Source organism: Enhydra lutris, unplaced genomic scaffold (genome assembly GCF_002288905.1).
Source record: "Enhydra lutris kenyoni isolate GAN:26980312 unplaced genomic scaffold, ASM228890v2 scaffoldscaffold13, whole genome shotgun sequence".
Classification (NCBI taxonomy): domain Eukaryota; kingdom Metazoa; phylum Chordata; class Mammalia; order Carnivora; family Mustelidae; genus Enhydra; species Enhydra lutris.
The window spans coordinates 32,771,033-32,795,946 of NW_019154097.1; the positions used below are offsets into that span (position 1 = coordinate 32,771,033).

The 24,914-nt window shown below is 50.5% G+C and overlaps 1 protein-coding gene across 6 annotated transcripts in view; it reads left to right on the forward strand.

The window, feature by feature from the left end:
* LOC111146268 (solute carrier family 25 member 25) overlaps positions 1 to 24,914 on the forward strand; it is a 35,224-nt gene that overhangs the window by 5,328 nt on the left and 4,982 nt on the right. The window contains exons 1-6 of one of the 6 annotated variants that reach the window (XM_022501745.1): positions 11,022 to 11,240; positions 20,764 to 20,890; positions 21,177 to 21,264; positions 21,921 to 21,956; positions 22,226 to 22,337; positions 23,556 to 23,714. In XM_022501745.1, coding sequence (XP_022357453.1) covers positions 11,022 to 11,240; positions 20,764 to 20,890; positions 21,177 to 21,264; positions 21,921 to 21,956; positions 22,226 to 22,337; positions 23,556 to 23,714 — 741 coding nt within the window. Of the gene's footprint in view, positions 1 to 11,021; positions 11,241 to 18,156; positions 18,316 to 20,763; positions 20,891 to 21,173; positions 21,265 to 21,920; positions 21,957 to 22,225; positions 22,338 to 23,555; positions 23,715 to 24,914 lie in introns of those variants that run through there. The other 5 variants (XM_022501743.1, XM_022501744.1, XM_022501746.1 and 2 more) reach the window with 5 other exon arrangements.

The following is a 24,914-nucleotide window of genomic DNA, read 5'->3' on the forward strand; positions in this document are numbered from 1 at the left end:
AGGTGTTCAACACAAAGTGACTTTTGCACCCAGTCTTTGGAAATAAGATGACCAGAATTGGTTCTAATCACCTGCAGTTTTTCCCAGATGGTTTGGGTGAAGAGTGGGACAGAAGGAAGGAGAATGTCTGGCGGACCTCGGTGGTCAAGGTTGTGTACACCCAGGTGGGGGGGGCGGGGTGTCTCCCGCCAGCTGGGAGGGCCTTTGGCAGTTGGGGAGGACAAGTGTAGGTTGTGGGAAGTCTCTCCCCTACAGACATTAGGAAGATGGAAACAAACCCTGTAACCGCAGATCCCTAGAGTCTCTGAAGGGGTAGAGTCACTGTATGTCGGAGCATGTCTTTGTGTCTTCAGCCCCGGGGCACCTGTGCAGCTCAGTTAGTTAATTGTCCTAATTGTCTGACTTTTTTTTTTTTTTTTTTTAAGATTTTACCCATTTATTTGAGAGAGGGGGCATGAGAGGGGGAGGGTCAGAGGGAGAAGCCCACCCCCTGCAAAGCAGGGAGCCCGATCCCGGGCTCAATCCTAGGACGTCCCAGGATCATGACCTGAGCCAAAGGCAGTTGCTCAATCAACTGAGCCACCTTGATTGCGGTTCAGGAGATCTCAGGCTCTTGGGATCCAACCGCCATCTTGCTGCCCCTCCCCCCCCAACAGGTCTCTGTGCTCAGCGCAGAGTCAGCTTGTCCCTCTCCCTCTGCTCCTCTTCTCTCTCTCTCTAATAAATAAATAAAATCTTTAAAAAGAATGTCTTCGGCCCAAATGTTTCCCTGGATGGGACTGGGCCCTGATGGTCTCTCACGAGCCTATTGCCCATATCCTGAACCATGGATGGCCTTTTCTCAAATCTGAAAGTTACTTTAAGTTGTAACACTGGAAGCTTCCAGTGGAGCTGCCTTCATACCTTTGAGGATGAGCTCACCAGCCTTGTTATTTTGCAGAAGCGGGACTGAGACCCAGAAGTCAGGCTGGTTAGAGGCAAAGGCGGACTCGGAGCCCAGGATTTCGACTCGGCCCAATTTTGCTTCGCCTGCCCTGCCCCCTCGCTTCTGCGGCTGTAGATACTTCAGCCCTCAAGACTTTGCAACTTTTATTTTCAGTTTCTGACATTGACAGCAGCTCAGCATTTTAGGGTCCCCGATGGTGCTCAGGACACAGAGACTCAAGTGATAGGTACAATCTTCCTAAATGCGGGATATAAGAGACCCAACACAATACTTAAGAAAAACAAACAAAAAGTTGTCTTAAAGGTGCACCTTTCTTTAAAGTACATAAATGAATAACAAAGCTAGAACCCAGGGAGCTTCTTATCTCCTTTAAACTCTAGGCCCGGAAGCCTGAAAAGGAGGTGGAGTCATGACTCATTTTCTAGGGCCAAAGGGGAAACTGGAGATGGAGATGTGGCTGTCCCTGTTCCTGCCGCTGCTTTGTGAAGCCTTTCAAGCTGTTACCATCCACCTCGTGACTTCTCTCTTCCAGCCCTCCCTCCTTGGCTGGAATCAGACCTGAGACTTCTTACCAAAACACAAAGAAAACCACCTCTATTGTGTGGGAAAACTCTCAAAAGCTATTGAAATGCCATTGGTGAAAGGGGGGGCAGGCAGAGGAGAGTTTAGAATGAGCACAGACTGCGTCCTACAGACACACTGGGGGTGGTTGGGGGGGGGTAGGTAAGGCCCTTGGAGCACCCTTAGTGATGCATTTATGGACTCAATTAACTTTCCCTTTTTTCATTCACAGGGTGGGGGGGTGTATTCTTTTGCTGGAGGCTCTTTAACCTGTATAAGGAGTAAAGATAGCATCTGATAAATCTATAGCTTAAAAAAAAAAAGGCCTTTCTGAATTGTTTTTAAAGTAGAAACCAGTTATGCTCCACAGGATTCTGGGCCGCCCTTCACAGCCACAGCACCTCTGACGGGCCTGTGCTGAAGGCAGTGGTTGGGTGGGTTTCCCACCCCTGTCCTGGCGCTTCTCTGCCGTCCATCCGCTCAGCACAGAGCAGACAGCTGGGGAGAGCTATTTTTGCACTGTTCCTTCGATCTCAGTTTTAGACTGTGTTCCTGAAACCGGCCTTAAGAAACTGAAAACATTTAGTGTTGCTTTAATAATAAATCTGCTGGTTTGCCTTTTCGAGGGGGAGAAGGGAAAGTGTGAATGAAGATAAAGTGGGTGCAGAAGTAGGCTCAGCGTGTGCACGGGGTTTGGCTCCCACTGGTCCCTTCTGGATTGGTCGAGAAATTTCTGATCATTTCAGGGGATTGGGTTTAAACCTGCTGGGCTCAATACCACCATACTCATTCTGCCCCTCCCCCTTATCGCTGGGCGCACATCTGATCTGAAGGAGAATCGTGCTCCTTCCTGCCTGTGAGAGCACACACACAAAATTGTGCGGTGGTTCTACGTGGCCTAGTGCTTCTGCAGACCCTTTCGGTGTCACATCTCAAAATCCCGTGCTTAAAATTGGGTTAATTTTGTATGCCCCTGACTTTCTTTTAGAGAAAAGAGAAAGGCATCTAAGTAGGCATTGACCTTGAACCTGGTCCTCTATGGGGACTGGCTGGTCACCAGGAGTAGACAGAAGCCTCCCCAGGAGTTTTCTCCAGAGTGCACTTCTCTTTCCCACGGTCAAAGGAGTTTCCTTTGGGGACTTTTGGCCAAAGCTAGAATTTCTTTTTTTGGTTCTGGTTCTAAAAATGGAAATAAACTAGGGGATTTCGCCTTCCTCATCGTTGCAGAATGCTCATCGATGCCTTGGTTTCACTGAGGCCGGCCAATGTGCCTGGCTCCGTCTCCTTGCCTCCATATAACCTACTTGGCCCAGCCAGTCCTCTTTTCAAAGCGAATCAGTCTGGCTTTCTGTCACAGAAAATCTGGCTTCATTTTTCAATGTAAAAAAAAAAAAAAAAAAGGTGTTGGGGCACTTGGGTGGCTCAGTTGCTTAAGTGTCCTCCAACTCTTGGTTTGGGCCCAGGTCATGATCTCACAACGGGCTCTGCACTGAGCTTGGAGTCTGCTTGAGATCCTCTCTCCCTCACTGCCCTGCCCACTCTGAATGAATGAATGAATGAATGAATGAATGAATAAAATTTTTTTTAAGTGTTAATATTCTTCCCTACGACTACAGCTCTTCCGAATGGTAATAATTCTAAGACAGGTAGGAGGTAGGTAGACATGTAGACATGAGATGTGGGTCCTCACCTTGGACTCAGTCCTGGGAGATCTCGCCACCTTGTTGTTGTAAGACTCCTCAGGAATCTCCGGCTGTCCTTCTGTGCCCTGCCCCGGGGCTTTTGCACCCTGGGCAGTTCCTCAGGGTAATTTGGAATGGGTTCCCGCGGGGCAGCCATTCCCTTAGAATCGCATATTTTCTGTGCGAAGGACCAGAGATCCTGTTTTATCCGGCAAGTCTGTTTCCTGGATTCTTGGAAGAGTGGGTAACTTCTGCTGGCAATTAGCCTTATCCTACCCAGGTTCTGTTCTGTGTATAAGCAACAGCTACGGGAGGGTTACACTTGCCAGCCCTGTCTCTGGCCCTGGGTGATTTCTCGTATGCCAGAAAGCGAAGTGTGGGAGAGTTGTATTATAGGAATTGCTTGTATCCCAAAAGAAAGCAGTGGTTCCCCAGATAACCACTGGTTTCGGTGAGGGTGTGATACAAGGAAAGAGAGCTACTGCATTAAGCCACGGGGAAATCAAAGATACAAAAGAAGGTACTTCAGAATAACAATATCGACAAAGTATGCGATTGAACAAGTTTCCATGTATCTGTCTTTTTGGTGCAGATTTTAAGATTAATAAGATTGGTTATTTCTTGCCTCATTAATTTCCTTTCTTCTGCCTAGTCTGGGTTTACATGTTTGCATTGTTTTCTGCTTTCTTGAGGGGGAAGTTGATGGCAGAAGCTACTTGTCACAACTTTTCATGTGTTCTGCTTTCACACCATTGGAAATACTTTCTGATTTCTCTTTTGATTTCCTCTTTGACGTGTGGATTATTTTGAGTTGGGTTATTTAGTTTCCAGAATTTAGGTGTTTTCCAGGTATCGTTCTGTCATTGATTTTTAATTTAATTCCATTGTGGTCAAAAACCAGATTCTGGGGATGCCTGCATGGCTCAGTCGGTTAAGCGTCTGCTTTCCGCTCAGGTCATGATCCCAGGGTCCTGGGATCGAGCCCCATGTTGGGCTCTCTGCTCAGCAGGGAGTCTGCTTCTCCCTCTCCCTCTGCTCTTCTACCTGCTTGTGCTCACTCTCATTCTCTCTCTCTCTCTTTCAAATAAATAAATAAGGGCACCTGAGTGGCTCAGTGGGTTGAGCCACTGCCTTCGGCTCGGGTCGTGATCTCAGGGTCCTGGGATGGAGTCCCACGTCGGGCTCTCTGCTCAGCAGGGAACCTGCTTCCTCCTCTCTGTCTGCCTCTCTGCCTGCTTGTGATCTCTGTCTGTCAAATAAATAAATAAAATTTAAAAATAAATAAATAAATAATATTTAAAAAAAAAAAAAACAATAGATTCTGCACGTGTTGAATCCTTTGAAATTTAGTGAGACCTGTTTTGTGAGCTAGAATCTGTTCTGTGTGTACTTGAAAAGAGTACATCTGCTGGTTCGCACAGATAGTGGCTTAGAAGTGCCAGTTAGGTCAAGGTGGTTGATAGTGTTGCCCAAGTCTTCTGTGTCCTTACTGACTTTCTGTCCTCTTGTCCTACCTGTTATCCAGAAAAGGGCTTGTCTCCTTTTCCTTGCAGCGTTGTTGGTTTTGCTTTGCGTATTTTTGAGGCTCTGTAATGTGGTACAGAAACATTTAAGATTATGTCCTCTTTCTGCATTGACCCTTTTATCATTATGAAATGCCCATGATAACATTCTTTACTCTGAAATCTACTTTGTGTGATGTCATATAGCTGCTCCACTTTTCTTTGGATTAATATGATGAACATGGATCTTTGTCCTTTCTTTCATTATTTTTTTTAGAGATTTTATTTATTTATTTATTTGAGTGAGAGAGAGCATGAGAGAGGAGAGGGTCAGAGGGAAAGGCAGACTCTTTGCTGAGCAGGGAGCAGGATGTGGGACTTGATCCCAGGGCTCCGGGATCATGACCTGAGCCAAAGACCATCGGTTAATCAACTGAGCCACGCAGGCACCCCATCCTTTCTTTTATTTTTAACTTATTTGTATCTCTCCATTTAAAATAAGTTTCTTATAGGCAACATAGAGCTATATTTTGCCTTTTTAATCCAATCTGACGTTCTCTATCTTTTATTATTTTTATTTTTTTAATAGTTTATTTATTTATTTGACAGAGATCACAAGTAGGCAGAGAGGCAGGCAGGGGTGGGTGGGAAGCAGGCTCCCCTCTGAGCAGAGAGCCCAATGCGGGACTTGATCCCAGGACTCTGGGATCATGACCTGAGCCGAAGGCAGAGGCTTTAACCACTGAGCCACCCAGGCGCCCCCTATCTTTTACTAATTTTAATTTTTTTTTTTTTTTAGATTTTATCTATTTATTTGACAGACAGCACGAGAGGGAACACAAGCAGGAGAAACAGGAGAGGGAGAAGCAGGCTTCCTGCCAAGCAGGGAGACCCGATGCAGGACTCAATCCCAGGACCCTGGGATCATGACCTGAGCGAAAGGCAGACACTTAAAGACTGAGCCACCCAGGCGCCCCCATTCTCTACCTTTTAATTGGGATGTTTAGACCACTTATATCTACTGTTGTTACTGATATGGTTGGGTTTGAATCTACCATCTTGCTGTGTGTGTGTGTGTTGTGTTTTGTGGTGGTTTTTTTTTTTTTTTTTTTTTGGTCCGCTGTTGTGCTCTGTTTGTCTCATCTGTTCTTTTTTTTTTTTTTTAAGATTTTATTTATTTATTTGTCAGAGAGAGAGGAGCGAGAGTGAGCACAGGCAGTCAGAGTGGTAGGTAGAGGCAGAGGGAGAGGGAGAAGCAGGCTCCCTGCCAAGCAAGGAGCCCGATGTGGGACTCGATCCCAGGACGTTGGGATCATGACCTGAGCTGAAGGCAGCTGCTTAACCAACTGAGCCACCCAGGCGTCCCTGTCTCATCTGTTCTTTGTTCCTTTCTTTCTCCCTTCTTTTTGGTCAGTTGAGTATGATCTGTGATTCCATTTTGTCTCTTTCCTTGGCTTACAAGCCAACCCTCTCTTTCCTATGGTAGCTTTAGAGATTATAATAACATATACATCTTTAACGTATCACAGCCAACCTTAACTGATACTATCTTAATAGTTTAAGAATCATGGGACACCTGGGTGGCTCAGTTGGTTGGACGACTGCCTTCAGCACAGGTCATGATCCCGGAGTCATAGGATCGAGTCCCGCATCCCGCTCCCAGCTCCATGGGGAGTCTGCTTCTCCCTCTTACCTTCTCGCTCGTGCTCTCTCTCAAATAAATAAATAAAATCTTAAAAAAAAAAAAAAAAGAATCTTAGTATACAGCTGAACCTCAAACAAGGTGGGTTTGAATTGCACAGGTCCACTTCTATGTGGGTTTTCTTGAAAAAAAAATATAACATAGTACTTTGAATGTATTATCTCTTCCTTATGATTTTCTTTTTTTTTTTTTTTAAGATTTTATTCATTCATTTGAGAGAGAGAGAGAGCACACAGGAGAGGGAGAGAGAGAAGTAGGCTCCCTGCAGAGCCAGCCAGGAGCCCCATATGGGGCTCGATCCCACAACCCAGAGATCATGACCCAGAACTGAAGGCAGACGCCCAACCATCTGAGCCATCCAGGCGCCCCTTATGATTTTCTTAATAACATTTGCTTTTCTCTAGCTTTATTGTAACACTACAGTATATAATACGTACAACAAACAATATGTGTTCATCAGCTGTTGCTGTTACCAGTAAGGGTTCCGGTGGACAGTAGGCTGTTCAGTTTTGGGGGGGGTCAGAAGTAGACTTTTGACTGTGCAAGGGTCGGTGCCTCAACCTGCTGCATTGTTCAAGGACCAACTGTATTTTCTTTTTAAAATATTTTTAGGGGCACCTGGGTGGCTCAGCGGGTTAAGCCTCTGCCTTCGGCTCAGGTCATGATCTCAGGCTCCTGGGATCGAGCCCCGCATCGGGCTCTCTGCTCGGCGGGGAGCCTGCTTCCTCCTCTCTCTCTGCCTGTCTCTCTGCCTACTTGTGATCTCCGTCTGTGTCAAATAAAATCTTCAAAAATAAAATAAAAATTTTTTTTAAAGATTTTATTTATTTATTTGACAGACAGAGATCACAAGCAGGCAGAGAGGCAGGCAGAGAGAGAGGAGGAAGCAGGCTCCCCGCCGAGCAGAGAGCCCGATGCGGGGCTCGATCCCAGAACCCTGAGATCATGACCTGAGCCGTAGGCAGCGGCCCAACCCTCTGAGCCCACCCAGGCGCCCCTAAAATAAAATATTTTTAAAGATTTTATTTTTTCATTTGAGAGAAAGAGACAAAGAGCACCAGCAGTGGGGAGAGGCAGAGGGGGAAGCGGCCTCCCCGCTGAACTGTGAGCCCCATATGGGGCTTATCCAGGGACCTGGAGATCATGACCTGAGCCCAAGGCAGATGCTTCACCATCTGAGCCACCAAGGCGCCCTCCCCCAAACTCTACTTTCGTTTCTATTCTTTCTCTCTCTCTCTTTTTTTTTTTTTTAAAGATCTTATTTATTTATTTTTCAGAGAGCACAGGCAGGGGGTACGGCAGGCAGAGGGAGAAGCAGGCTCCCTGCTGAGCAAGGAGCCTGATATGGGACTCAATACCAGGACCCTGGCATCATGACCTGAGCCAAAGACAGACGCCTAACCAACTAAGCCACCCAGGTGTCCACAGTGCACGTCAGATCTGGGCCAGTTCCAGCTGCTTGATCTCTGTCCTCATAGTGGGTCATTTCCTGCTACTTTGCATTCCTGTTCATTTTTTTTAGTGGATTTTATCTTGTTGGTTTCTAGACACTCTCATATTCCTATGAATATTCTTGAGCTTTTTTCTGGAATGCAGTTATTTGGAAACCATCTGACCTTCTCAGGGCTCACTGCTTCAAGCTTTATTCATGGGGCCAGAATAGCATGTAGCCGAGGGCCAGTTTTGCCCCAGTACGGAGGCGAAGTCCTCTACAAACCCTTCCTGACTCTCCCTAGATTATGAGGTCTTTCCTCTCTGGCTGGTGGGAACAGGATGCCTTTGGATAGTTCTTCTGCCACCCTTGATCAGTGTCCTCACATACCTGCGTCATGACTGTAGGGCGCTCTAAGCAGCTCCCCAGAGCTTGCTGTCTGTGCATTCCTTCCTCCCCAGTAGCTGTCCTGCTCTGGCTGCCGAGGGGGGACTGCTGGGCTCTGCCCGGGCACCCGCTCCCTGCACCGTAGCCTGGAAACTCCAGCCAGGAAGCTGGGACGGTTGCAGGGCCTGCCTCATCTGTGTGGGGCTCTCTCAGGAGTCACTGTCTCTGGTTGCATGTGGGCAGAAAGGTGACTCCTCCGTCCCTGTTACTCCATCTTGGCTGGAAGCCCCCGAGATTTTACTCAGTTCTGTGGGATGAAAGAGTCCGTTAACTGAAACACCAATAATCTCCTACGAAAGGGATTTCTCTTGTGTTAGCAGGTGGGGGCCCAAAACACCACCATGTCCAATTCACCAGACCTTCAGTGCCTAAAAACAAGATCCATCTTCATGAAAGGATTACTTGTTTAGGGTTTGGGGCTCTGGGCTGACTCTTCTTTGGTATTAAAATGACATAATTCCATAATTATGTATAATTAAAACTACAAAATGAACTCACAGTCATTTTCTGGATAATAAAATAGCTAGTATGGGGGCGCTGGTTGAAACAGTCAATAGAGCATGCTACTCTTGATCTCTGGGTTGTGAGTTTGAGCCCTATGTTGGGTGTAGAGATGACTTAAAAATAAAAATCTTTTAAAAAATAAAATAGGGGCGCCTGGGTGGCTCAGTGGGTTAAGCTTCTGCCTTTGGCTCAGGTCATGCTCTCAGGTTCCTGGGATCGAGCCCCGCATCAGGCTCTTTGCTCAGCGGGGAGCCTGCTTCCCCCCCCCCCCCCCGGCCTACTTGTGATCTCTCTCTGTCAAGTAAATAAATAAAATCTTAATAAAAATATTTAAAAAAAATAAAATAAAATAGCTAGTATGTACTGTTTTTTAAGATTTATAGAGGGGCAGAGGGAGCAAAGGGAGAGAATTACCTAATTTAGACTTTAAACAATTCTGTGAAGTAACAATACAGTTCTTTTACTATCCCCATCTTGCACATACAGATATTAAAGCACAGAGAACTAAGGTAACATGACCAAGGTCATTCACACAAGGAGTAAGTGATGGCCAGGATTTAAACCTGGGCTCTGGCTCCAAAGACTACATATGCAGGCAATGCGCAGAACTACTTTGAGATGATGTCATTCTATGTGTCCACGATGGGGCAGTTGACACTGGCCCCTCAGTTTTCAGACCAAGCTTCGCCATCTTACTTTCACTCTCATGTTTTCTTTTTAAGTAACTGTATGGATGTTCACATGTTTGCATCCCTGGTCATACATGCGTGTGATTCAGTTTCACAAGATCTAAGGCTATTCATTGAAAATAAATCTCCCATCTGCCTTTCTCCCCTCAAACCCACAAGTGCCCCAGACCGTCTCTTCAATTTTTAGTGTGTCTTTCCAGAGATAATTGTTAAATACACATTGAGAAATCAATGGTAGCATATTATCCCCTTTCTTCTGCACCTTGCTTTTCTCATTTAAAAAGATATACATATATTTTTAAAGATTTTATTTATTTATTTATTAGTGAAAGAGAGTGAGCCCATGCACAAGCAGAGACAGAAGCAGGCGGCAGGCAGAGGGGGAAGCAGGCTCCCCACCGAGCAAGGAGCCCAGTGTGGGACTCGATCCCAGGACTCTGGGATCATGACCTGAACCAAAGGACTCAGATGCTTAACCGACTGTGCCACCCAGGTGCCCCCGGTGTTTGTGTTTTTAAAATAATGGTTGTGAACATCTTATCAAAGAGTGACTTTTGTGAAGGATACTGGTCCCTGCATTTGTCAGCTGGTAAATTAAGAAACAGATGCCCAAAGATGAAGTCCCTTTTATTCATGAACATTGACTCAGTCCAGTCTACAGACTGCATCTGTGCCTGGTTCTGGGTCCTAGGGGTAGAAAGATGTGTGACTCGGTCCCCCAAGCAGCTCATGCTGCAGAGGAAGACACGAGAGAAGGAGTAGCTGGTCTGGCGTGCATTGTGTTCCGCACAGTTGGAGAGAATGGGATAATGGAGCCGAGAAGAGTGTCGCTAGATGGGTCAGGAAGTGTTGCCAGGGTCTCCTGATCTGGTTAATCTTAAGGGTGAATGTCGTGGGAGAGGAGGGAGTGGGGCTCCTGTGGGGAGCCAGCGCAGGGAGGATTCCGCGAGCTAGGAGGCTCGGCGGCTGGAGGTTGCCATCGGCACCTCCCTGCAGAACCGCCGGCCGCATGCAGGGAATCGGCGGCCCGTGATTGGAGGGACGTTGCCGGTGGGAGATGAACTCGGCAGTGTCGGCCGAGGCGATTGGCCGCGCCCCGCTGCAGTGAGAATGCGGACGGGGTGCTCGGATCCCCGCAGGGGTGATGATCATTAGTGGAGCGAGGACTGCTGCATAATTGGGAGCTCCAAGTCGCTGCTGCCTCCAGGAGAGATCAGTGGGGCTATTGCATTTTCCTTTTGGAAAAAAAGCCACACATTTGATCACCGTCCACCTGCAAAGGGGAGTTTTTATTGAAGAAGCTCCAGCCGCGCTCTCGTTGCCAGCAGCCCGGTGGCGGGGCTCTCGCAGAGTGAGCGACTTCTCAGGCCAGGCAGGACAGCCGTGCTAGCAAATTTGAAAGAGCAGGAAACAGCCACTGCATGCAGAGCTTCCAGCCATACAGCTCCCCAGGCTAGCCTTCCAAGCAGCCGTGTAGCCAGAGATCCTTGGTATTGTGGTCACATCCCTCCTCCAAAGTGGACAGTCACCGCCGGCGACACTGGGAGGAAGCCGTGATGCTGCAGCTGCTGTGGCATTTTCTGTCTAGCTTTCTCCCTAGCGCTGGGTGCCAAGGCTCCAGAGAGGGGACCAGGAATGAAGTCAGAGGCACCCCGGCTCCAGCTCAGGGAGACCAGATGTCGAGCTTTTTGGGGAAACAGGACGGAAGGGCTGAGGCCACGGAAAAGAGACCCACCATTTTGCTGGTGGTCGGACCCGCAGAGCAGTTTCCTAAGGTAATGGCAACCTCGAGGACCTCCTACTTTAGGGGCTGGTCCAGGATCGGTTTCCTGGAGAAAACTGGAGTGTGGGGAGGAAGAGAAGACTTAGAGATCAATCAGTTTGGAATCGGAGGCTGGGCAGAAGTGTTAGACAATGAAGAAGCCCAAGTCTTCAGTCTAGAATCTTCCTGTGGCCACAGTAAAAGCTTTATCACCCTACCATGACTGCTTCGGTATGGCCATTTGGGGAAGGAATGCTGAAGGCAGTAGAGGATTTACACTAGGATTTATCAGTTTGGCCCCAGAGAGCCATTTGAAAGGAAGAGACAAACGAGGACAGTGTGTCTTATGTCTTAGCCTGTCTGAACAATGCAGGGAGGCTCTTCAGAGCTGAGCCCAACTGCCTGCAACTGGGGAGGGCCAGCCTGTCCTGCATCCCTAAGGTCAGACCCCTTGCCTTTGGGTCTGCAAGGAAGGCAGTGGGAGGAGGAGTCAGAGGAAAGGCTGGAGTCTCAAGGTACGGAGGCCAGTGCCCCTCATGGGTCTGCGGGTCCACTGAGTGCTAGAACCTCCCGTTCATCTCACACTCCGAGCGTGGGTTATCTCACCTCATCTCCCCAAGAGCTGAGGTAAGTAGTAAACACCCCTGTTTCATGGACTAGGAAACAGGTGCAGAAAGATTGGGTAGTTTTCCCAGGATTAAACAGTTACAGAGGGGTAGGGAGATGTCCCCCCTGATCTGTGTGGGACTTTGCCCTGTACCTGCCTCACTTCGCTTTAAGAAAGCAGTCTTAACGGGACCAGTGGCATTCTCAGGATTAGACTGGGAAGTGCGGTTTGCCCTGGATTTCTCCTGCCTGCATTAGGAGCGACCTTGCTGACCTCCTGAATTCTGGTTATTTTGAATCTATTCTCTTCAGGACAAAAATGAACTAGAAGAGGGAAAGAGGTTCTTCCCTGTGTCTGGCACATTGTAGATTCCCCCAAAATGTTGGCTTGAATTGAATTGTTATCCTTTGCTCAGTGGGACGGACTTTGGATGCCACAGCTTCTGTGGTCGTTTAGGTGTGAGCTTAGAGGAGAAGCCTCGGTATCCGTGTGTCCCTGTCTGTCCGTTGTCATTGTCGTTGCTCCCCCCTCCCCCCACCTCATCCTGATCAGCGTGGATCTCAGAGTCTGTGTTCTCCCTGAGGTGTGCTTCGAACCCTGTCATTTTCTACCTATCTGTCATCCTGGAATGAGCTCAGAAATAGCAGTGGTGCTCTCCTCTGTAAGGAGCTTTTATATTTCCAGACCTGCTTGCCTTATGGCTGAGGGATCGAGGGATTGGCCGGCTCCCTTCTAAATTCGCCTACTCTGGACTTTGGGACTGCTCCATTTCCCAAACTCATCCTGGCGTCTCTTGCCAGCCCTCCCCCCAGGTGGCCTCACATCAGGACTTTGTGTTCTGAACAGCTTCACTCCTGGCCTGCCAGTCAAGGGCCATGGGGCTGAGCCAGAAACCCACATCTTTCACTAACTGATCAGCGTGGGTCTCAGAGTCTGTGTTCTCCCTGAGGTGTGCTTCAAACCCTGTCAGTTTCTGTCAGTTTCTCTCCCCAAGAGAGAGATGGATCAGCTTGGAGGTGGGGGGTGGGGGACGGCGACAGATCAGCAGTTTGGTTTGAAGCAAGAAAGTAGGCACATCTGGGCAATGTGGACTCTTCAAAAGCAGATAGACTGAGACCTGGGATAGCAGGAGCATTTTGCGGATAAACTGACAGTCAGACTAGTGTGTCCCTGCAGTGTGTGGCCTTGCCCGCCGGCTGCAGTGACTCTGAACAGTGGGCTTTGGGGTTTGTGATCACTGGCCGAGGGGACCTGGCCTCGCTGTCTCCTTCAGGAGAACGCTGCGGAAACCTTATAGACACATCCCCCTGGGTTCTCAGCTTACCCCCTCTCCAACTGCGCTACTTTGTTTTGCCCTCACTTCCCCCTTGAAATATGTCTGCTGGTGAGTCAGGTTCCTGCAGGCTTTTAGTCTAGGAACTGTTCCAGTTTTCCCCCTTTATCTTTGTCTTACAGTTAATCTGCAGTTGGAGAAGAAAGCCGTTAGTGTGGAGCGAAAGGCGCCCTCAGCGGCATTCAAGCTTGCAAATCCTGAGGGGCTGTCTTCTCGGGAGCTCCGAGAATTTTGCTCATTGTGCGTCTAATTGCCAAGTGTAGGCAGGTTTCATTGGAAACCAGCTACCCTGGGCTGTCATGGCAACCCGATCGTCAAATGACACTCCCGCGGCACTGGCCAGTGAGGTTCGAGAGCCTTATGGGTGGGTGGGGCTCCCTCCCATATTAATATTTTTTTGGCTTGGTCTGAGTCATTGCAGGGGAGGGGGAAGATACCTTATGACCTAATGCCACACTCCCAAAGGTACTCTACCTGCCCTGTTCTTACTCATGGAGCTTTGCACTAACAGGAAGCACCTGTTTCGGCGCCTGAACCCGCATGGTAGAACAGGGACGACTTGTAGTGGCATTGGTGGATTCAAGGGGGACAGGATGCCAGAGAGAGGACTTCTGTCTTAACAGAGGACATGGAACCCGATAGCACTGGATCCTCAGGGACTGTTTCTGTATGTTAGTTGTTACAGGAATGGACATCAGCAGAGACCAGCGAAAGTAGATCTGGGTCACAAAATTAGAATAAGCAAAAAGAGCAGAAAAGAACGGTAGCCGGCAGGACGAGGACAGGGACGACACAGGACACCGTGAGCTGGCGTAAATCGGGAGGAACCGAACTCGAGCCTTGCTTTAATCTTTCGTATTGGTATTTCCCCTCTGTGCGGTCAGAAGCTGTGACACTGATGGGCTCTTGTGTTGTTTGCTAGCTAAGCCTAAGCTTGAACCTGCTCCGGTCACACCTTTCCCACATACCTGCCACCTTTCGGTATGACGTTTTGCTTGCTTACCGTAATTCTCCGCGTCAGGCTTACAGGCTTTCTTTGGAAACCGACTTCGAAAATCTTTTTGGCGGTATCGGGTTTGGGTGCCGGTTTACATGGACGTAACAAGAGCTGGGTGAGCCAGGTCACCTCTCCAAGTCTGTTTGCTCATCTCAGCTTAAGGGGCGACCGGAGGACCCCCTCTGGGCCCCGCTGTCTATAACCCCGGGAATACAGCACTCACCGTGGATCCCAGGTACCTAGAGATTGGCTCACTTGGGCAGAATTTCCAGAATTTCTGTGCGCAAGTGGAATTCTGCGTGACCTGTGAGACTCAGGAGGAGGGGTGGTTTAAATAAATAAGCAAACACCAATTCGCGTTTGTCCAATGAAGATAGTCTGTTGGACTCTGTCTCAGTTGCACAATGAAAATATGTTTGCACCCTTAAAATTAACATTGGAGTAGAATTAACGTTAGCATTGTAAAATAACATTTTGACAAGCACACACAGAGCTTTGCGGAGGACATTTCTTGACCCCATGATGCCATTGGTCTGTGGAGTAATGAGCTTTGTTACAATCAGGGTTTCATCCTGGTTATTTCCCCTCCTTGAGAACAGATGCTCTTATCTGATAATGCTTTAGTAAGTTTCCCCCAAAGTACAGAATATAGGTTTCACTTTTATTTGGTATTGTGATCTCTGTCTGTCAAATAAATAAAATCTTTAAAAAAAAAAAAAGAAAGAAAGAAAGAAAGCTCAGTAGTACACAAAGAAAAATTCAGCGTTGCGGTTCTGTTTACCAGAATGATTTGAAAAATACAGTTTATTAAGAAACAAAGCATCTCCAAGTTGAAACAACTTTTCAGTCAGAATGCTTGCCGTATTGTGTTGGAATGACTGTGTCATCAGTAAAATGAGATACCTTCAGCATCTCTCTAGCTTATTTTATTTATTTATTTATTTATTTATTTATTTATTTATTTGACAGACAGAGATCACAAGTAGGCAGAGTGGCAGGCAGAGAGAGAGAGGGGGAAGCAGGCTCCCCGCAGAGCAGAGAGCCCGATGCGGGGCTCCATCCCAGGACCCTGGGATCATGACCTGTGCCGGAGGCAGAGGCTTTAACCCACTGAGCCACCCAGGCGCCCTCTCCAGCTTATTTTTGTTTCAGAGGCAAACACGAATAATTTAACAAAGGAAGATCCGCATTTCAAAATGTAGCTCTTTTGTTTTTAAATGTGAACCTCCTTTTTTCTTTAATTTTATTTTTAAGTAATCTCTCCACCCAACATGGGGCTCAAACTCAAGACCCTGAGATCAAGAGTCACATGCTCTACCAACCCAGCCAGCCAGGCGCCCTATAAATGTGAACCTCCTTTTTCCCCCCTAAGATTTTATTGATTTATTTGAGAGAGGGAGAGAGCGAAGCAGGCTCCCCGCCGAGCAGAGAGCCCAGTGTGGGGCTCAATCCCAGGACCCTGAGATCATGGCCTAAGCTGAAGGCAGATCTTTTTTTTTTTTTTTTTTTTTTTTTTTTTTTTTAAAGATTTTATTTATTTATTTGTCAGAGAGAGAGAGGGAGAGAGAGCAAGCACAGGCAGACAGAATGGCAGGCACAGGCAGAGGAAGAAGCAGGCTCCCCGATGAGCAAGGAGCCCGATGTGGGACTCGATCCCAGGACGCTGGGATCATGACCTGAGCCGAAGGCAGCTGCTTAACCAACTGAGCCACCCAGGCGTCCCGGAAGGCAGATCTTAACCAACTGAGCCACCCAGGTGAACCTCCTTTAAAATAAAAAGAACAATACATGATTTTGTTGAGGTGGATAAAATACTCTGGCAACTGCAGACACTCAGAAAAACACACTTTAGGTCTTCACCGGGGGCGGTCAAGTTTGTTTCCTGGGGTCTTAAAGGCCTGCCACTGGCTTCACTCATTCAGAAGCTCTTCTCAGCATCCTCCATGAGCAAGTCAAGGTACAGAGGTTCAAAACCATAGCGTTCTGCCTTCAGGGACCCCCCAGTAGCAGAGATAAGTTGTACATGAATAAAGCCCTGAACCAGAAGTTCTGGATGGGGTAGTTGAAGAGATAGCAGAGTGTCATGGACTTGGGTGGAGGCTGAGCAGAGATGTGGATTACCCCAGCTGTCTCCAGATTCCTCACTGGCCCTTCCCCGTGCAGCCCAAGACCTTTCTTTACAAACTCATCATCAAATCTCTTTCAGAAGGGCTAACCTGTCATGTACATTACTCAGATGTTTCATAATGCTGCATTTAAGCATCAACATCTTATTTTTTTAAGTTTTATTTATTTAATCTCTATACCCAGCGTGGGGCTTGAATTCAACAACTCAGAGATCAGGAGTCACCTGCTTTTCCCACTGAGCCAACCAGGTGCCCCAACATTTTTTTTTCTTTTTTTTCTTTTTTTTAATTTGGGAATGAGCACAAGCAGGGGGAGAGGCAGAGGGAGAGAGAAAGGGAGAAGCAGACTCTCCGCTGAGTAAGGAGCCCCTTGCAAGGATCCCAGGACCCTGGGATCATGACCTGAGCTGAAGGCAGACACTTAACCAACTGAGCCACCCAGATGCCCCATCCAACATCTTATTTTAAAATCCTTTTTTTCTAGTTCTTAACAAGAAGCTTTTGAGCAAATTAAGAAGTTCCTTTTACTTTGGTGATTTCCAAATTATAACCATCCATTTTTATCCATCCTGGTAGTGAGATTTAGTCTATATTAGGAAGTGGTTCACCATAGAAGGAACATCTCTGTGACGCGGTCTGCCTCCGCAGCACAGATCTCCTGACATCTTCCGTGGGGAAGGGATGATGTGGAGATGGTAGGCTGGCTTGGAGAGGATCACCCTTAAGTGATAGCCCAAATGTGACTTTCCAGGACCTGAGATTTTTCTCTTATCCTTACATCAAAGGGGTGTTCTAGAGCCATGTTGCCCAGTAGGACTTTCTGTGTGGTGGAGATGCTCAGTGAGTCCGTGTGCTGCGGAGCACCTGAAATGTGATCACACAACTCAGGACTGGATTTTTAATTTCATTAATTAATTTAATATTTAATACTTCCCTCCTGAATAGCAGAGACCAAGGCCAGAAAGCTTGGACTGTACTGAACTTAGAAATGTTCTGAGAGCAGGCTCTGAAGGTGTCTGGAGTCTTACAGGAGGGCCCGGCTTCCCCCAGATCAGTGCTTCTAGGGAGTCCCTCCACACAACCACCTTTGGTGGGGGGCTGTTCTGCCCCCATCATGTCAGCTCCTGGGTGCTTGCAGGACCCCAGGGAGAGCCTGCAGGGGAATCGGTTGCTTCCAAGGTGCTCACATTGCAGAGTGGCCTGGAAAAGGTCTCTGGAACCAGCTAGAAGGCTGGTGGCCCATGCAGTCCGAGTCCAGGGCTCAGCCGGCTCTGGGGCAGCTCCCCTGCGCATGAATGAGCCCAAGACCCCCGTGGGTGCCACTTGCAGGATGACTGGGGCCCCAGGTCCCAGGCAGCCACCGCCAGCTTCTACCCTCACAGCTAAACTGGGCCCCTTTCCAGCGATCATCGACTCCGTCTGTACTTCCACTAATTTTTCTGCTGGGAATGATTGACAAAGGGGAGAAAACCATTGTATCGTGTGACGCGTTTGGGGACCTTGTGGAAAAACAGTCTGAGGGCTGTTTGTTCATCTGGAGGGCTTGGCAGCGGAGGGTGAAGTTTCGTTGGGGCCGAACTCTCCCTCGGCCTGGCCTGCTTCCGAAGAGTTAACTTGGGGCACCCATGACGTCAGTTCTGATCTTTACACCCCCCCCCCCTCCTTGAGCAGTCGCCACCTCCTCGCGGGGCCGGCGCTCATTGGCTGCGGGCAGGACTTCCCCCAGGCCGGCTTTTCTCTATTAAATAAAAGGGCAGGGCCTGAGTTGCCAATGACTGCTGCGCCCCGGCTTCCCTGGAGCAAGTGTGAGGCCCGGGCTGCGTTCCCCGGCTCCCCTCCGCCCCGCGCGCCCGGCTCCCGGTCAGCATGCTCTGCCTGTGCCTGTACGTGCCGCTCATCGGGGAGACCCAGACCGAGTTCCAGTACTTCGAGTCCAAGGGGCTCCCCGCCGAGCTGAAGTCCATCTTCAAACTCAGCGTCTTCATCCCCTCCCAGGAGTTCTCCACCTACCGCCAGTGGAAGCAGGTCTGGGGCAGCGGCGGGTCCGCCGGGGTGGGCCGCGTGCGTGCGGGAGTGGTGGTAGAGTGCGCGTGCGCGAACTGCACCCCTCCCCAACTCTGCCAAAGGGAAAGAATGTCTGAAATGTGCAAGTTCTTTCCCCTGTTGTCCTGTGGCTGTAGCCGGGAAGGGGTTATGTCACGTCACGTCACGTGAAAGACTTCCAAGGAAGGCCGGAATTACTGGGAAGATACCTGTGGGAGATGGAAAGGAATTCTTGTGCCGCGGATTGGGGGTGGGGGGGAGGCTGATGGGAGTTCCAGAGAAATACAGGGCCTGGAAGGGGGGCACAGCCCAGCCACTGTGGGGCCGTTTCTCAGCGCTGGGGGAGGGAGAGGCAGAGAAGCTCCTGTTGGAGGCCCACGGCTTGAAACCGGAGCCACGGAGGCTGGAGCTGGCCTGGCCGGACTGTGTCCTGGGGAGGGGGAAGCCTTGCCAGACTAACTTTCCGAGCAGGGGGGCGGGCAGCAGAAATCAGGACATTTTAAAGATGGGGAAATGGCTCTAGAGCCTGGGGGGGGGGGGTCCTTGCCTCCGAAAGAGGCACCCTGACTTGTCTGTTAATCAGATCTCGTGATGCTCGTGATGGCAGTGGAGGTCCGATGGTGTGCGGGTGATGGTGGTTCGCATATCCTAGGAAGAAGACAGAAAGTAGGCCAGGTGGTTCTGAGGTAGAAGCAAGGACTTTGAGAATGTCTTGAAGTCCGCTGCAGTGAACGCATCCTTGGGTTCTCTGCATACAGGATACCCACCCCCATGAAGGCACGTGGATCGCGTTGGTGGCAGAGCAGCCCAGATACCAAAGAGCTCTGTGCCTAACATTCGCCTCCTAGATTCTATTTCCACTCCTGCCATAAATCTAGAATGATAACCCTATATGTAATTTGTACCATTCTTGGCGGAGAGCACAGATGTTGGCAGGAAGTTAACTCCAGAGAGCAGATAAAATATGTGCCAGCCTCTGTCTCACATCCCAGCCACACCCCTGGCGTTGTTCTTTGGATCATGTTAGGTGACATGGTGTCTGTCCAGGCCTCCTTCTCGTACTCTTAGTGGCTGAGCAGTCACACAGGGCCGTCAGGTGGTTCAGAGAGCAACCATGATCATAATCCATGGAGAGCACCGGCTCACCAATGGTCCACCCATTTTCAAACCGCCTGGCTCAGACACTTTAAAAGCCGTACTGGTTTGTGACTAGTGAGCCCGTTTCTCACTGAAAGAATTGGGCAACACAGGAAAACTATGACCATTTTCCTTAGGAGGTTCTCAATCCAGATTTGGGGGTGTTGCTAGGTTGCAGTGACTCATGTGTGTCACCTACCTTCTTGAGATTAACTTTTAGGGTGGCAGCAGGATCTCCAGGGAGGTGTCTCTGGAGTCCCAACAGGCCCAGCTTGAATCCCGCCCACCACCCTGGCTGTGTAACCTTGGATAAATTACTTAACCTTTCTGAGCTTGTTTCCTTCTCTGTAAAAATAGGGGGAATGACAGTATCTGCCTCCTAGAGCTGCTTGAGAGGATTCAGCAGGGTACTAGGGGTCAAGCCTTTATTTAGCAGGCCCTGTGGCACAGGCCAAGGGCTTACTGGTTTGGGGAGAATTTCCAGGGGCTGAGCATACAAAACTGCAGCCACTGTACCAAGCTCACCTCTAAGAGTAGGCACAGAGTTCTGTCCAAGGGGTCTCTTCAAGCCTTCTTGGGTCTGGAAACTACTAAGAGCTAGCCTTCTTTTTGGTACCTGCTCAAGGGAGCTGAGGTCGGTTATGTCATCTGGCTCCCCTGTGATCAGAGGCCGGCAGTGCCCATAAGCCCATGCCCAAGAATAGTCTCCCTTGGCTCCTACTGGGGTCCTCTGGCAGTGTTTCTGCCACGCAGGCATTGGCAGGGGCCAGCCCTGCCCCCGTACCTTTATCCTGGTCACCCATTTGTTCTTGGGCCGGTGCCACATTGGGGATAAAAAGCAAGCTACAGCATTCCTGATGGCGTCTGGAGCGCTCAAGGCTGTCCCCACATTTGGGCAGGGAGCATGTAGGCCGAGGCCGGTCGCCAGGGACACGGCTGCAGGGGAGCCACACGGCTGACCTTGGTTGTACAGTAAGTTAGTCTTCAGGACACATGGGATGAGTGTATGCCAAGCCGGCCACTGCTGGCCTGTGTCTGAAGGGCACCTCCCGGGGGTGCCTTTTTCCTCTTTGCTTATGAGGGAAACAAGGTGGACTTTTGCCTTGGGTTCTGGTCAGGCCTCGGGTATCCAAATGGTGGCTTGGGGAATAGAGCAGAGGAAGCGCCTCAGATCCTTGGGGCCACCTCTGTTCCCAGGTTGGCACAATTGTTTCCTGGGGACGGGGCACCCTGAGGAAGAAGGAAAAGCTGGGGCACAAACTCAAGGACGAAACCTTAACTTTTGTTTCGTAGAAAATTGTGCAAGCTGGAGATAAAGACCTCGATGGGCAGCTCGACTTTGAAGAGTTTGTCCATTATCTCCAGGATCACGAGAAGAAGCTGAGACTGGTGTTCAAGAGTTTGGACAAGAAGAATGATGGTGAGGGGCGCCTGGGTGGCTCATTGGGTTAAGCCTCTGCCTTCAGCTCAGGTCATGATCTCAGGGTCCTGGGATCAAGCCCCTCGTCGGGCTCTCTGCTCAGTAGGGAGCCTGCTTCCTCATCTCTCTCTGCCTACTTGTGATCTCTGTCTGTCAAATAAATAACATCTTTTTAAAAAAAAAAAAGGCAAGAATGATGGTGAGCGCTGCCTTCAGGGCCGGCGGCCACCGCGGGCTTGGGCCTCTGGCGGGCCTGGGCTCTGGCTGAAGCCTTTCTTGTCAGCAGGCCGGATCGATGCCCAGGAGATCATGCAGTCCCTGCGGGACCTGGGAGTCAAGATATCCGAACAGCAGGCCGAGAAGATTCTCAAGAGGTAAGAGCTTCGTCGCCTCTCCCTGGTTTAACAAACGTGTGATGAAAGAGACGTTCTTGGACCAGCTGCGTGGCGCTATTCACTGTGTTGACCCAGTTGCTCTGAACTTTGGCTTCTGGTGGTTTGACGCCATGAGCAGGCAGCCCCTCCCCAGAAGCAGCCGCTCCCTGAGTCCCAGGCCAGAGTCACAGGTCACCTGGAAGTGTGCCCGCTCACCGGTGACCCGTGAAGAGAAAAGACTAGTTGGGGGGATTTCAAGTGGGTGAAAGGCAAACAAGGAGCAGCCTCCGCCTGTTGGGGAAGGGGAAGGGCTTAGGTTCAGCACCCGCATAGGGAGGACTTCTCCCCGAGAATGCGGACTTTTTTCTCCACCTTGTAGTCAGGCGTGCTGTCCCCCAGACAGCTCCCCCTGGTCCCCCGGGAGAGCAGAGTGGCTCTGCCAGGAAATCAGCGCAGAGTTGCTTTCAGAGCGCTGCGTCTGCTGCCTGCATCTTTCCAGCTCCCTGGGGCCTGAAGCGGCTGGTCGGGGACAGCTGCCTCTTGGCCGGCTCCCTGGGCGCTGGGCCATGGTGTGTGCCTGCTTCACTAACATCTGCTCCGAGCACTTATCTGTGTTTCTCCTCTCTCCTCTGCATCCTCCTTTGTCTGTCTGTCAGAATACGAACGGGCCACTTCTGGGGCCCTGTCACCTAGTAAGTATCCGTGTCACCCCGGTGACTCCTTCCCTCCTTGACCTCTGTGCCTGATCACAGTGGGGTTCTCATGGGCCAGGGTAGTCCCGCTTTCGCTTTGGTGCGAGGTGGGATGTGGAGTCACCTCGCCTCTTCGCTGGGGCAGAGGCACCTCCTGTGCTTTCCTCGGTGGCCCAGCGCCTCCCTGGGCTCGTCTGGAGGGGGGGGATCGTGCAGCTGACACACGGGCCTGTTACCCCGGGGCATCCGAGCGTGCGCTTGTCTTGCAGCATGGATAAAAATGGCACGATGACCATCGACTGGAATGAGTGGCGAGACTACCACCTTCTGCACCCTGTGGAAAACATCCCCGAAATCATCCTATACTGGAAGCATTCCACGGTGAGGCCTGGGGTCCAGGGTGTGGAGGCACTTTCTTCCTCCTCCAATCACGCGTCTGCTCTCTGGGCATCAGCCCCCGTCCCGGTGGGAGGCCTTACCTCCTCTTCAGCAGGAGACTCTGCTCCTCCGCCAGCTCCCCAGGAGCCCTCCATGTGTGCCCTCTGTGCCCACACGCCTGGCAGCCGGACCACTTCCCAGATACAGGGTTCCCTCTGCCCCGGAGGCCCTCCTGTCCTGCTGCCCATCCTTCAGGGTCCACTCCAACCCCCCTTCCCCAGTCCTGCCCCTTCCCCACTCCTGCTTGTTCTCCCAAAGCCCACATGCGCCTGAGGCAGCGGGGACACTCTACTAGGACAAATAGAACCATTAAGTCTCTTCCCCCAGCACCCCATTTTTGGTGTCCCCTCTCTCTATTAAAATGACCCCACGGTCCCATACATGTTCTCTCACCCCTGTCAGCGGTGCTGTTCAGAAAGGCCCACCTGCACCTCCCTGGTCATGGCTGTGTTGACCCCCTGGCGGCGAGCCCCTTCACTCGGGGTACGCCCACCCCGTTTTGCTATCTTCACCACCCCAGACTGCCCGCTCTGGGAGGAGAGGCTGGCGGCGTGCCTCTGGTCTGTCTGCCACAGTGCCCGGGGCAGGGGCTCACCCCCAGGGCACCCCTGGCTCTCCAGGTGGCTGCAGCTCGGCACATGTCCCAAGCCTCAGAGCAGAGCAGGCTCTGACCAGGCAGGATGCCACCCAGGAGAGCAGCTGTTATGTAGGCCTCGTGGCCCTCTGATATTTGCCGAGGCCTTATGCAATGTTCTGCCAGCGTGATCTGGTTACACATCGGGTTTCAGAATTTTTACCCCTGACTTGACCCTTTCTGCGCAGGCAGGCTGTGATCCTCGGCTGAAACGCCTTTGTAAGCCATTCCTGCAGGGGCCGTATCTGAAAGGCAGGCCAAATGGTTTTATAACTGCTTTCTTCCAGCTGCGCTCTCACATCCGCTCCCTGGGCCCCTGCAGGGCTCACGCAGAGATCGGGGATCACAGCACCTCCATGTAGTCTCCGTCCGCCCCCACCCTGGGCCCCAGGGCACTGTCACCATCAGCGTGGCCCCTGGGGCCGGCTCTTCTGGACAGTGCCAGGTTCCAGACCTGGCTGGCTGCCAGCACCTGGCCACAGGTGTCAGGAGCCTGCTCATTTTATCTCTGCGGGTCTTCCTTGCAGATCTTTGATGTGGGTGAGAATCTGACGGTCCCCGATGAATTCACAGTGGAGGAGAGGCAGACGGGGATGTGGTGGAGACACCTGGTGGCTGGAGGCGGGGCGGGGGCCGTATCCAGAACTTGCACGGCGCCCCTGGACAGGCTGAAGGTGCTCATGCAGGTACGGAGCAAAACAGGCCTCAGACCACCCAGTTTCTACCCCGTGGGTCCTCAGTGGGTTGGTTTCCTTTTCCTTTGTCTTGCGCTCTTTGGGCTCCTACTTTTCTAACCCAGTAAGTTCGATTGGAATTACTGCTCAGATGAGGGCAACAGGAGATCCGGGTCCAAGTACCCTTTTGCACATGGTACATGTCACCGTATCTGGGGCAGGAAAGCCAGGGGTCACATTACAGGGCTGAAACGTGGACAGGTGAAGCCAGTAAGAAACTGGGTGGCAGGAACCTGTTTCCTTGGGCATATCTTGTGTAGGCAGCACACAGGGTAGGTGCGAGCGAACCCCCGCCTGGCCCGGACACCTTTACCCTGGCCAGGTGCCCACCTCCACGTCCACAGGGCAGAGATAAGCTAGGCCCACGTCAGGGACAGGCTTGCGAAATTGGCCTGCATGAGGACACCCTGTTGGACTTCAGTGTCACCTAAACATGTCCGGTCACCCGCCTTGGTCCCTTGCTTGTGCGCCAGCGCTGGTGTTTCTGAGCCCTGTTTGGAAAAGGTGCGCTCTTCCTGGGACGGCGAGCACTGGGTCTTGTAGGGAAGTCATGAATCACTAAGTTCTCCAGAAACCACGATTGAGTTGTAGGTTGACTACCTAAAAAAAAATTTTTTTTTTTTTTTTAAGATTTTGTTTATTTATTTGTCAGAGCATGCACAAGCAGGGGGAGCAGCAGGCAGAGGGAGAAGCAGGCTCCCTCTTGAGCCAGGGGCCCCATGCGGGGCTCCCTCCCAGGATCCTGGGATCAGGGCCAGAGCCAAAGGCAGATGCTTAACTGACTGACCCACCCAGGCATCCCACTATCTAAAATTGTTTAAAAAAAGAAAAGAAAAGGGGCACCTGGGTGGCTCAGTGGGTTAAGCCTCTGCCTTCAGCTTGGGTCATGATCTCAGGGTCCTGGGATCGAGCCCCGCGTCGGGCTCTCTGCTCAGCAGGGAGCCTGCTTCCCCCTCTCTCTCTGCCTGCCTCTCTGCCTATTGTGATTTCTGTCAAATAAATAAATAAAATCTTTTAAAAAAATTAAAATTAAAAAAAATAAGGGGCGCCTGGGTGGCTCAGTGGGTTAAAGCCTCTGCCTTCGGCTCAGGTCATGATCCCAGGGTCCTGGGATTGAGCCCCACATCGGGCTCTCTGCTCAGCGGGGAGCCT